This window comes from Homarus americanus, unplaced genomic scaffold (assembly GCF_018991925.1).
Source record: "Homarus americanus isolate GMGI-L3 unplaced genomic scaffold, GMGI_Hamer_2.0 scaffold50281, whole genome shotgun sequence".
NCBI classification, from domain to species: domain Eukaryota; kingdom Metazoa; phylum Arthropoda; class Malacostraca; order Decapoda; family Nephropidae; genus Homarus; species Homarus americanus.
This window is the reverse complement of record NW_024742338.1, coordinates 345,413-358,309: the sequence shown is the minus strand read 5'-3', so window position 1 is coordinate 358,309 and position 12,897 is coordinate 345,413. Positions and strand designations below refer to the sequence as shown.

Below are 12,897 nucleotides of genomic sequence, written 5' to 3'. Positions count from 1 at the left end.
GAGGAGGTGGAAATGCCACGTGATATCGATTTGATGACTTCCCCACTTAAAATTGGTGAAGTAGAAAAAGGGAAGGAAGAATAAGAGATGCAGGAAGAGGAGGAGGAGTAGAGAAGAAGGGAAGGGGGAGGAAGAAGAGGGAAGGGCGGAGGAGTAGAAGAGGGAAGGGGGGAGGAAGAGGGAGTAGAAAGAAGGAAAAGGAAGAGGGAGAGAGGAGGAGGAGGTAGTAGAGAAGAGAGAGAGGAGGAGGTAGTAGAAAAGGAAGAGGGAGTAGATAGGAAGAAAATGGAGATGGAGGAGGAAGGTGTGGAGAAACACTGATTAAGATAATGTGTGTGTGTGTGTGTGTGTGTGTGTGTGTGTGTGTGTGTGTGTGTGTGTGTGTGGGTAGTCATATGAGATTTTAGATGACTTATTCACATTTCCATCATTAACTCTCTCTCCTCTCTCTCTCTCTCTCGTTAATCCACTATTTATTTCTTAAAATCCATCCTTCCGCTGAAGAAGTTTCTTGTTAGATGAGGATAAACAAACAAACAAGTAGACAGACAAAGAAAAACAGAGAGAGAGAGAGAGAGAGAGAGAGAGAGAGAGAGAGAGAGAGAGAGAGAGAGGTTAGAGAAAGGGTTTTCCTATGAGTGCTCTTCAGCTTAAGAAATTATATTTGCATAAATTATCCCAACATCTGACTTGCACTGTCTATGTTTCCTGTGTGTAGTGTGTGTGTGTGTGTGTGTGTGTGTGTGTGTGTGTGTGTGTGTGTGTGTGTGTGTGTGTGTGTGTGTGTGTGTGTACAGGACCTCACGGACGACCCTTCATTTAATCCTGAAAATTAATCAGCATTTATCTTCTTGCCATTCCAAGATGTCTGTAAATATTTAAATCCTCTTCTTAATTCAACTGTCCATTAATTATTCCTCCCTTGACGGTGTTAAATTATTTCTTAACACAACGAGAACAATGGATAGATATTTGAGGTTAGGTTAGGTTAGGTTAGGTTAGGTTAGGTTAGGTTAGGTTAGGTTAGGTGAGTGGTGGTGGTGGTGTTGTTTTTATTATTATTTCTCTCTCTCCCAACTCTTTCATTCTCTATTCTTCCTCTTCCTTCACTCTTTTCTCCTCATCTTTCCTCCTTTCCTCTACTTTATCTCTCTCTTTCTCCCAATCTCACTTCCTCCTCTTCCCTACTTTCCTCCCTTTCCTTTATTTTCATCCCTCCCACTCCCACTCCTCTCCTCAACTCACTCTCCCTTTACTCTCCTCTCCTCTCTCCCACTCCACCCTCTCCCTCAACTCACTCTCCTTTACTCTCCCTTCCTCCTCTCCCATTCCACTCACTCCTCTCCCTCAACTCACTCTCCCTTTACTCCTCCCTTCCTCCTCTCCCATTCCACCCACCTCTCCCTCAACCTACTCCCTCCCTTTACCTCCTCCTCCTCCCATTCCACTTCACTTTTCTCCTATCCTTCCTCCTCTCCCCTACTCTCCCTCTACTCACCCTCCCTCCTCTCCCCCACTCTCCCTTTCTACTCACCCTCCCTCCTCTCCCTACTCTCCCTCTACTCACCCTCCCTCCTCTCCCCTACTCCTCCCTCTACTCACCTCCCTCCTCTCCCCTACTCTCCCTCTACTCACCCTCCCTCCTCTCCCCTACTCTCCCTTTCTACTCACCTCCCTCCTCTCCCTCTACTCTCCCTTTCTACTCTCTCACAGAAGGACGTCAGTAATCATCCCACCTCTTTTCTCACACGATGAAATTTTTGACAAGTATAATGGCACCGCTGTCTCACCTCTCACCCCCCTCACACCACCTCATCTCTCACCCTTCTCACCTCTCACCTCTCTCCCTCCTCACCCCCCTCATTTCACCCCACTCACTTCACCCCTCTCACCCCTCTCACCCCCCTCACCTCTCACCCTTCTCCTCTCACCCCTCTCACTTCTCACCCCACTCACCTCTCACCCTTCTCACACCACCACTCTCTCACCCTTCACCTCTCACCTCTTCTCCTCTTCACCCCACTCACTTCTCACCCTTCTCTCCTCCTCACCCTCTCACCCCTCTCACCTCCTTGACCCGGCACCTTCACTCTACAATAGAGCCAATACACCTGTTGCTACACCGAAGCTCTTCCAGATATTGTAATTATCCTCCCCCTACCACGTCCCTCTTACCCTCTCACGTCCCTCTACTCCCCCTCTCACTTACCTCCTTGACGGGCACTTCACTCTCCATCATCAGGCCATCGTCGGTGCTCTCCTGGGCGTAGTAGTTACTGAAGGGGCCGTTGGTAAGACACACTGACTCCACGTAGCCGCGTGAGGCTCTACGCAACAGATACGCATTCCAACACACGTATCTGAGGGTGAAAGACAGGTGTTATGTGGTGTTAGGGTGTTGATTGTGTTAGGTGGTGTTAGGTGGATGGTGTTCGGTGGTGTTAGAGGGTGTTATAGTGTTAGATATCCCTACGCAGCAGATACGCATTCCAACACACGTATCTGAGGGTGAAAGACAGGTGTTAGATGGTGTTAAGTGGTGTTAGGTGGTGTTAGGTGGTGTTAGGTGGTGTTAGATGGTGTTAGGTCCTACGCAACAGGTGAGGGGAGAGTGAGGTATATGAGAGGAGAGAGAGAAAGATGGTATATGAGGGAGGAAGGGAACCTATAAAGGAGAGGGAGAGGTATAGGTGCAGACCTAAGAGAGAGAGAGAGAGAGAGAGAGAGAGAGAGAGAGAGAGAGAGAGAGGAATTATACAGCAGGGAGAGTTAGGGTTAGCTCTCCTACACCTCTCCCTTTACACAGATAATATGGAGTTGAGATGTTGGACTGTCTCTTTTGTTGTGTAGTGATGTGCTGTGCTGTGTAGTGATGTATAGTGGTGTGGATGTGTAGTGATGTGTGGTGATGTAGTGATGTGTAGTGGTGTGGGGATGTGTGGTGATGTGTGGTGTAGTGATGTGTGGTGTGTGTGGGGATGTGGTGGTGTGTATAGTGGTGTATGGTGGTGTGTAGTGATGTGTAGTGGTAGTGATGTGTAGTGTGTGATGTGGTGTATAGTGGTGGGATGTAGTGATGTGTGGTAGTGTGTATAGTGGTGTATGGTGTGTAGTGATGTAGTGATGTATATAGTGTGTGGTATGTGTAGGTGTATAGAAAAGGGAAATACGGAACAAAATTAAACTAAGAAAATAAGAATAACTGAGAACAAGGGATAATTAAAGGGAGAGAGAGAGAGAGAGAGAGAGAGAGAGAGAGAGAGAGAGAGAGAGAGAGTAAACACAGGCGCCAGGTATCAAGGTAAATTAATTAAAACAGAGGAATGTATCATCATATTAAATTCATTTTGGCACACATGAATACATACATACACACTATACATACATCCATACATACATACCTACATACTATACATACATTCACACACATACGCACATACAGTCATACACATACGCACATAGGTAGATAGATCGATACGCATGAGTATATAAACAGCAATTAAGTATTAAGGAGGGAGTTCGGCCACTATATCTACCCTGTGTAGCATAGAGTTAACAGATAGATGGATAGATAGATAGATAGATAGATAGATAGATAGATAGATAGATAGATAGATAGATAGATAGATAGTGGATTTCCATCATCCCTCTTACCCACACACTCCACCATGCTATCATCCCTCTCATCCCTCACCCACCCACTCCACCACTCTATCATCCCTCTCACCCACTCCACCATCTATCATTCCCTCTCACCCACACACTCCACCATCTATCATCCCTCTCACACACTCCACCATCTATCATCCCTCTCATCCCTCTCACCCACCCTCCCACCATGCTATCATCCCTCACACACACTCCACCATCTATCATCCCTCTCATCCCACACTCCACCATGCTATCATCCCTCTCACCCCTCCCACCATCTATCATCCCTCTCATCCTCTCCCTCTCATCCCTCTCATCCCTCTCACCCACACACTCCACCACAGAACACACGTAAACCCAATGCCGTACATAACAGCCAATTAGAATTAAGAATCAGTGCAGTGTGAACAGCCAATTAAAATCAAGATTCAGTACCGCGGAAACACACACGACCAATCAGAAAATAACTAAGACTTAGAGATATGGCTGTAGGTTAATATGGCGTCCATAGTGTCCTGAGACTGTAAGGTGTCTCTCTGTCTGTCTCGTTCCCTTCAACTTTCCTTCCTTCCTTCCTTCCTTCCTTCCTTCCTTCCTTCTCTCTTTCTTCATTCGTTCATTCCTTACCTCCCTTACTTCCCTTCCTTCCTTCCTTCCTTCCTTCCTTCTTCCTTCCTTCCTTCTCTCTTTCTTCATTCATTCATTCCTTACTTCCCTTACTTCCCTTCCTTCCTTCCTTCCTTCCTTCCTTCCTTTTACATACAAAAATCTTAATTACTGTGGCTTGGGAAGAGAAGTGAAGAGGAGGAAGGAGGAGGAAGGAAGAGGAGTGAAGGGAGGAAGAGGAAGAGGGTGAAGAAAGGAGGAAGAAGAAGGAGTGAAGAGGAGGAAGGAAATAGGAAAGAGGAGGAAGAGGAAGAGGTGAAAGAGGAGGAAGAGGAAGAGGGTGAAGAGGAGGAAGAAGAGGGTGAAGAGGAGGAAGAGGAAGAGGTGAAGGAAGAGGAGGAGGAAAAGGAATAGAAAGAAGAAGAGGAAGGAGTAGATGGGGAAGACATTGTGGAAAGGGAGGAAGAGGGAAGAAGGAAGAAGAATAGAAAGGAGGGAGGAGGAAGAAGAAGAAAAGGAATAAGTAGGTGGGAGAAAGGGAGATAGAAAGAGTGGGAAGAGGGTAAGATGAGGAAGTGGAGGATAGAAGAGAAGTAAAAAGAAGGAAGATGGTAAGAAGAATAAAATGAGATAAATGATGATTAGAGAAGGAAGGGCAGAAGAATGATAACAAGGAAGAGGGAGAGAGAGAAGTAAATAGAAAAGGAAGAGAACCGCTCGACTCCCAAGTCATTTGCCGGCTGTGGTTTAATAAGCTGTGGAGGAGTGGCAGAAGAGAGGCTTTAAAAAGATTAGAGATAGTGAGAGAGAGTAAGGGAGAAGGTGAGAGAGAGAGGGGGAGGGAGGGAGGAAGTGTCGTTGTGGTTTAATAAGCCTTGGAGGTAAATATTGTCAGAGGTAACTGGTCCCCCCCCTTCCTCTCCCTCACCTTCAGGGACTATATTAAAATTCCCAGGGTTGAGACCTTAGTTCTTCGGCTATCGACCTACACACACACACACACACACACACACACACACACACACACACACACACACACACACACACACACACACTGTCTCTCTCTCTCCTAATCGACTGACTCACCTGAGGTGGTTCCTGGGAACATTGTGGACATCGTTGAAGACCAGCTTAAGCCGGAGCATGTCAGAGTGTAGGTCAGGCTCGAGGGCCCAAGCCTGCTTGTCTCTGTCGTAGCAGAGGACGGAGGTGACGGGGGTGTTGAGGGAAGGGCAGGAGCCGCACCTCGCTCGTCGTGTTGGCCAGGATCATCTCCAGGTACAGCCTCAACACACCCTTGTGAACCAGGTCGTGGAGGCGTGTGCGGGCCGGTGTCCACCCTGGCGTGCGCCCCTCGCGGTCGCTCAGCTGGTCCAGGATGCCTGAGTCCGCGCGTCTTTCCCCTCACCAATGACCATCAGGTACCTGACGCGGCACTGGTGGTCAAAGCCCGTCAGGCGCCTCAGCTGTACCGTGGGTCGTCCCTCCATCCCGGTGGAGGAGCTGACGGAGACATGCCAGTCGTAGTGACCGAAGTGAAAGTACGGCGACTCGTATTTCTTGTCCTTCCGGCCCGACACGCCTCCGTTAATCGGCGGAGGGACGCGGAGTTCCGCCTCGAACACCGTCCTGATGTTGGCCACCGTCAGTTCCAGCTGGAATTCGCCATTCTCGTCTGTGAAATTACGAGAATAAAGATCCTCCATGTTGATCAGTCGACGGTTGCCTTGTGCTGGGGAGTCGAAGGTGAACTTGACCTGTTTCCCCGTGAAGGCCTCATTCACGCTGAAGTGTTCACGGTTAAGGAGGGTGAAGGTGAAGTCTATGTACACCCTCATGCCCTCGCAGGGGTTCCTCCACACCAGGTACACGCCCAGGACCTTCTCCGAGCGAGAGAAAGTGATGGCCCATCGCTGGTACCCGTAGGTGAGTTCCTTACTGGTGACATCACGGTGCAGGTCGCGCGTCACGCTCCTCGTCACCACGAAGGAGAACACGTGGGTGTTGCCCCGGTCATTCAACTTCACGAAGCGGTGGAGCAGCGCCATCACGACTCGCTACCTGAAACACAAGAGACACACATGTTACTAGTGGCTGACACACACACACACAGAAGACTCAGACACTGGTGATGCAACAGTTCCTTAACCTCAGTGTCTGTCACTTTAGATACAGGAGTAACGTGTGGCTGGAGAGGAGACACAGGGAGAGACAAACACAGAGGGAGGAACACAACCAACTAGTAAACACACAGATGAAATAACACGATGGGATGTGTAGATAACGAAACATTGTAGCGGTGGCATAAAATTATCCTGACCAGCTTACAGACAGACAGAGAAACAGACAGACAGACAGACGCAAGACTCAGGTGGGTGGGGAGTGTAGAGAAAGGTTGACAGACTCGCGTTTAATCTGGCATGACAGTAGCGGTTCACGGGTCCGTCTCTCAGCTGATTGTTACTGGGTTGTCGAATGTCAGAGTTTGTGTACAACTGGCACGAGGTAATTGGGCCAGACATACCTAACCTAACCTAACCTAACCTATCCATCCATCCTATCCTAACGTATCCTATCCTATCCTAACTTAACCTAACCAACCATACCCTATTTCAATCTTACCAACCCCTATCTTTCCTAATCAACTAACCTCACCTATCCCTTTACCTGACCAGACCTATTGATCTCAGGTGTGGTTCGTAATCTAGCTCCTACTGCGCATGCGTACAACCATCAGAACGGCCAAGGACGCGAGAGAGAGCAGCTTATCATCTTTTTGCTCTCTCTCTCTCTCTCTCTCTCTCTCTCTCTCTGTTTCACACACTCTCACCAGAAATATATCGAGTGTCGAGCTTTGGTTGGGATGGCCACTTAAGGAGAGAGAGAAGAAGAAGAAGAGAGAGAGAGAGAGTTGGTAAGGATGAGGAAGGTGACCATAACAGCCTTACGCCTCACGACCCCGACAACTAGATGGCGCTGTTAGTCACGCTCGGGGGAGAAGGAAGGAGGTGGAGGAAGGGAGGGAAGGGAAGAAAAAGGAGGGGAGAGGTAAGAGGGAGGAAGGTGAGTGAAGGAGGCAGAGAGAGAGAAGGGGGTTAGAAGGAAGGAAAGGCAGGAAGGGTTTAGGGGAAGAAGAAGAAAAGAGAAGTGAAAGAGAGGGAGTGAGATAGATGGGAAATGAGAAAGATAAAAGAGGAGAGGGGAGGGAAAAGGGGAGAAAGAGATGAGAGGTAAGGGAATGAGAAGGAAACAATAATTGATATATATAGAGAGAAAACAAATACGACGAACAATAAAATTAACTTAAAAGGAGAAAGAATATTTGTTATGAGAGAGAGAGAGAGAGAGAGAGAGAGAGAGAGAGAGAGAGAGGAATAGGCACAAGAGAAGACAATAAAAATCACGAATTAAAGAACAGAAGAATACCAATAGACAAGAATGATTAATAAAACATACACAGTAAAAATAAGGAAATACATTACATTAGATTAAATAACAAAAGATAAAATATAGACAGAGCAAGGTGAGAATTTACCTGTCATAATTTAATCTTCTTTCATATTAAATAAACTCTAGTGGTACTTGTAGGTTTATCTAGTGGGTAAAAGCTGTCTGTGTGTATGTATGTATGTATGTATGTATGTATGTATGTATGTATGTATGTATGTATGTAAAGACAGATCGTTGACAGAGGCAGCACTTTATATTGATCAGTGTCAAGGTCACAGAGGTCAGAGGTCAAAGAATAAGCTATTGTGTGATGCGGAGATTTAAAACTTGGCGAGGTTTGATGACGGTAGATGGCATGTATAGTGAAGTATGGTATGTCATACACCAAGGTCGTCTAGCGGGGGAACAGAACAGACACACAGACACACAGACACACACAGACACACACACAAACACACAGACACACACAGACACACAGACACACAAACACACACGAACACATTTTAACCTATTATAGGAAGACCATCTATCAGTAACATATTCAGGAGGGGCTGAGGGCTGGGGGCTGAGGGCTGAGACAACAAGACGAGCATTAGGACTTATACTAGGGGGTGTAGAGTAAGTGAAACGTGGGTGGTAATGTCCGTAGAGTTTTAAACACCACGGGGTCTGTCTACCGTAGAACCTGACCATATGTGTCATGATATTTCTGATCTTTTTATTATTTCTTTTCGTAACAATACAAACTGTTTGTATATTCTATCTTGTTTTATAATATATATTTTGCACACGAGTTTATATATGTAAATTATAAGGTAAATACTAGACTTGAATTTAACAAGATCTAACGCACGTGACTTTAGTCCTGGGAAAAAAATATTCGAGGAAGTTTTATAATATGACTGAGAAGTCTTGTTCATCCTGGGCTTTTACGTGATTAAAACACCTCCTGTGGACGGCACTACACTCACCCACGTCTGCACTGGGAGGAAAAAATATGCGGTTTTCTCAAATGTCGATGGTAGTGTGTGTGTGTGTGTGTGTGTGTGTGTGTGTGTGTGTGTGTGTGTGTGTGTAGCAGTAAAATATTTGATATTTTATGTTCTTCCTTGTTTGTTCTCTCTCTCTCCCTTGTTTACTTCCTTTCTCCCTCTTCCCTCCTCACTTCTTTTTCATACTGTCCTCCAAACCCACATCTCAAAGCCTTTCTCCACCTTCCCCCTCTTCCCTGTTTTCTTATCCTTCCTTCCTCTTCCCCCTTCCATTCGGTTTTTTTCACCCTTCCCCTCCCATCCCTTCCCTTCTTTCTCCTCCCTATCCATTTCTATTTTCTCGCCCTTCCTTTTTCCAATTCTTTGTTACACCCTCTTGTTCCTCCCTCCTCTTCCATCTCTACCTCCATTCCCTTCCTTCCCTTCCCTCCCTCACCTCCCTCCCTCTCACCTCTTCTCCCTTCCCTCATCCCTCCTCCCCTCCCACTTCCCTCATCCCTCCCTATCCTGGTATCATGACATGACCCAGACCGACCTTATTCTTTAGGCCTCATCCTGACCTGGTGGAATGTGGAACCTGTAAGACCTTCTGCTGTCGAATTACTCCGCGGATTGATTTCAGACTCCTTGCTGTATGTTATTTTATGGGCGGGTTTTTTGTTTGTACTTTTATATTTTGTATTTTTTGTATTTTTGGGATTTCTTTAATTTATTTTTTTTATTTCTCGTATTTGTTTATTTAGTTTATTTTTTATTCTTCGTCTGTTTTCTTGTCTGATATTTTTTATTAGTTTTTTTCTCGTGTTTATGTCTTTCGTAATTTATTTTATTTTTTTTTCATTCTTCTGGAGTTTTTTTTTCATATTATAATTTCGTTCGTCTTTTTCAGTTCCTCTTTTAACATTTCATTCTTTAATTTCTTCTATCATATTTTTCTTTTACTTATTCTTTCAATTCATCGGTTATTACTTTTGTTATTTCTTCTTTCGTTTCTTCTTTCATTTCTATCATTTCTTAGTGTTCTTGTTTTGTTGTTCTTGTTCTTTTTTACCCTATCTGTTTTCGAATCAAGAACAAGACAATTATTATTATTATTATTATTATTATTATTATTATTATTATTATTATTATTATTATTATTATTTCTTCCCCTTCCTCCCCATTTCCTCTCCTTCCTTTTCGTATTCCTCCTCCTCCTCCTCATTCTTCTCCTTTTCCTCCCATTATTCTCCTCCTCCTCCTCCTCCTCCTCTTCATCATCCATCACGCCTTCCTCCTTTTAAATCCCATATTTCCCTCCCTTCGCGGATGTAAACATTGCCCCGTTGCCAGCTGTAGGATGTGAGAGGGCGGGTGAGGGGTCAGGGGGCTGCGTTCCCATTACTGTTCATATTTCAGTTTCTTATTCGAGGAAAACGTTTTGTTAAAGTGGCGATTTTGGCTGTGTGTAGTGAAGATGGTGTGTGTGTGGTGTGTGTGTGTGTGTGTGTGTGTGTGTGTGTGTGTGTGTGTGTAGGTAGTGGAGACAGGGTGTGTGTGTGTGTGTGTGTGTGTGTGTGTGTGTGTGTGTGTGTGTGTGTAGGTAGTGAGATGGTGTGTGTGTGTGTGTGTGTGTGTGTGTGTGTGTGTGTGTGTGTGTGTGTGTGTGTTATAATTTATTTACTAATCCTTGTCTGAAGTACATTATGTGACTACATAAATTACTTCCTGTATGCATTCTTTCATTCTCATCTCTTTTCTCTCTCTCTCATTCTCTATCACTGCCTCTCTCTCTATCTGTCTTGATCTTTCTGTCGTGTTATCTTTCGTTCTCTCTATATATTCATCTATCTTTCCTCTATCTTCCCTTTATTATCAGATATTTTCCTTCCCTACCACACGTTTTCTCCCCCTTCCTTTCTCCCTCTCCCCCTGTTTCTCCCCCTTCCTCTCTTTCCCTATTCTCCCTCCTTCCCCCCTCCCTCTCCCCCTCCCATTACAAAGACTCCGGCCATTTCTATAGATCTTTGCCCTGCCATGGAAAAATTGCCTAGATGATAAACAACCTCCTCCCCTCCCTCCCTCCCTCCCTCCCTCCCCTCCCTCCCTCCCCGTCATCCCTCACCCCCCTTCTCCCCTCCCTCCTCCCCTCCCTTCCTCCTCTCCATGTCATCCTCACCCCCCTTTTTCCTCCCTCCCTTTCATCCCTCAATTCCCTTCTCCCTCCCTCCTCGATTCCTCCTCTTCCCTCCCTCCCTTCTCTATCTCCTCTTCCCTCCCTTCCTTTCATCTTGCTCGCTCACTAATTTTCCTCCTGCCTCGTTCCTCAGTCTCCCAGCCCCTTTTCCCTCCCTCCCCTCCCCTCCCTTCCCCTCATTCTCTCCTTTTTCCCTCCCTCCCTCCCTCCCTTCTCCCTCATTCTCTCCCTTCTCTCAGCTCTCCATTAGCAAATTATATCAACTTATTCATCACTCTGGTGGAATAGAGGAAAGATGAAGACTTTTTATTATACAAAGTGAAAAACGGGAACAGTGACGTTGTCGTTGTTTGTGGAGTGTATTTGTTTAATTGTTTGTTTGTTTGTGTTTGTTCCATTCTGGTTATTTAATTTTATGTCTATTTATTTGTTTTTTGTTTATATTTGGTTTGATTTCTTGTTTGCTTCTGTTTGTTAGTTTTTGTTTTTGTGTCTTGTTTTTCGTTGTACGTTTTTTTTATTCTTGTTGTTTATCTACATTGACCCTACACTGCATTACCGTAACCTACCCTACCCTACCCTACCCTACCCTACCCTGGCCTACCCTACCTTAGCCTACCCTACCCTACCCTACCCAACCCTACCCTACCCTACCCTACCCTACCTAACCTAACCTAACCTATATTATAAAACGACAAGTTAACAATCCAATATTTATTTCTCCATTATTATTCGTTAACGTTCAAGGGCCATCATCATTACCTGAGCGAATGACGTCATCAACAAATGAAAATAACGTTTTTATAATGGAAGGGTCACCCACGTACGGGTAGGTCAATAGTGTACGTAATAGAGGGGGTTTACGGACACTGACGTTCGTTATATTGGTCGTAAATGAGCGATGAGGGGACGTGTTTCTCTTCTGCTGGTCGTTAAGGGTATTGAGGTGCTGGTTAGAGACAGACAGACAGACAGAGACAGACAGAGACAGACAGACAGAGACAGACAGAGTGAGTTAAGGTCGCCATACAATCACCCAAAGTGGTCACGAACAATAAACAAAATCAACCTGGCTATAAAAGTGAACTCACCTGGCCTCTGGGGACATGATCAGGAGACCCGGAGCAACATATACTAATATTTTGGATGTTGGGGGCAGGGGGAGGGGTAGGGGTGCAGGGGAGGGGGTGCAGGGGGAGGGGAGGTGGGTGCAGGGGGAGGGGTAGGTGGAGGTGCAGTGGTAGGGAGTAGGGGTAGAGGTGCAGAAGTAGGGGGTGGAGGTGCAGGGGAGGTGGGGTGGAGGTGCAGGGGGAGGGTAGGGGTGGAGGTGCAGGAGGTGGGGTAGGTGGAGGGGTAAGAGGGAAAGGTAGGGGTGATGGGTGGAGATGAACGGGGGCAGGGGTTGACGGAGAGAGGGGCAGAGGTGGAGGGAGAGGGGAGGTGGGGGTAGGGGGGAAGGGCAGCTGTTATGTTACATTTCATATTTTTTGTGTCTGGTTCCAAAGCAGAGAGAGAGAGAGAGAGAGAGAGAGAGAGAGAGCCCCTACCTCCATTAGTAAAAATTCAACTATATAAATGTCATAAGAAATATATATGTTTCCCAAAGGAGCCATCCACACATCCGGTCAGAAGTTACTTAGACGTAAATAAAACAAGGGAAGGGTGAGGCCGCTACAGAGTTGGTAAGACTTGGCTGGTGAAGCTCTTTCATCCACGAAAGGGTAAGGTTGATGTTGCCAAGGTTTAAATATTTAGAGTAAAGGGGCGAAGCAGTTCAAGAGAATGGTCGTCTCAAAGGTTCCAGGAAGTAAATATTCCCCTTCCTCTGTCCCTACCCTCCCCTCCCTCCCCTCCCCCTCCCCCCCCTCCCCCTCCCCCCTCCCCTCCCCTCCCCCTCCACCGAAAGTGTTTATCTTCAAAGACGACAGGTGAACGTTGCCAAGTAGTAAATATTTAAAAATAAGACGGACAGTACTTGCCCTAAAAGGAATATCTAAAATCTGTCAAAACGTAAAATATTAT

General features: G+C 46.1%; 1 protein-coding gene across 3 annotated transcripts in view; it reads right to left on the bottom strand.

Moving 5' to 3' along the window:
- Positions 1 to 12,897, bottom strand: part of LOC121876869 — a 136,090-nt gene that overhangs the window by 44,873 nt on the left and 78,320 nt on the right. For 2 of the 3 annotated variants that reach the window (XM_042382370.1, XM_042382371.1), the window contains exon 3: positions 5,401 to 6,318. In XM_042382370.1, the coding sequence (XP_042238304.1) occupies positions 5,622 to 6,305 (684 nt within the window). In that variant the 5' untranslated portion in view covers positions 6,306 to 6,318 and the 3' untranslated portion in view covers positions 5,401 to 5,621. Of the gene's footprint in view, positions 1 to 2,209; positions 2,361 to 5,343; positions 6,319 to 12,897 lie in introns of those variants that run through there. The other variant, XM_042382372.1, reaches the window with a different exon arrangement.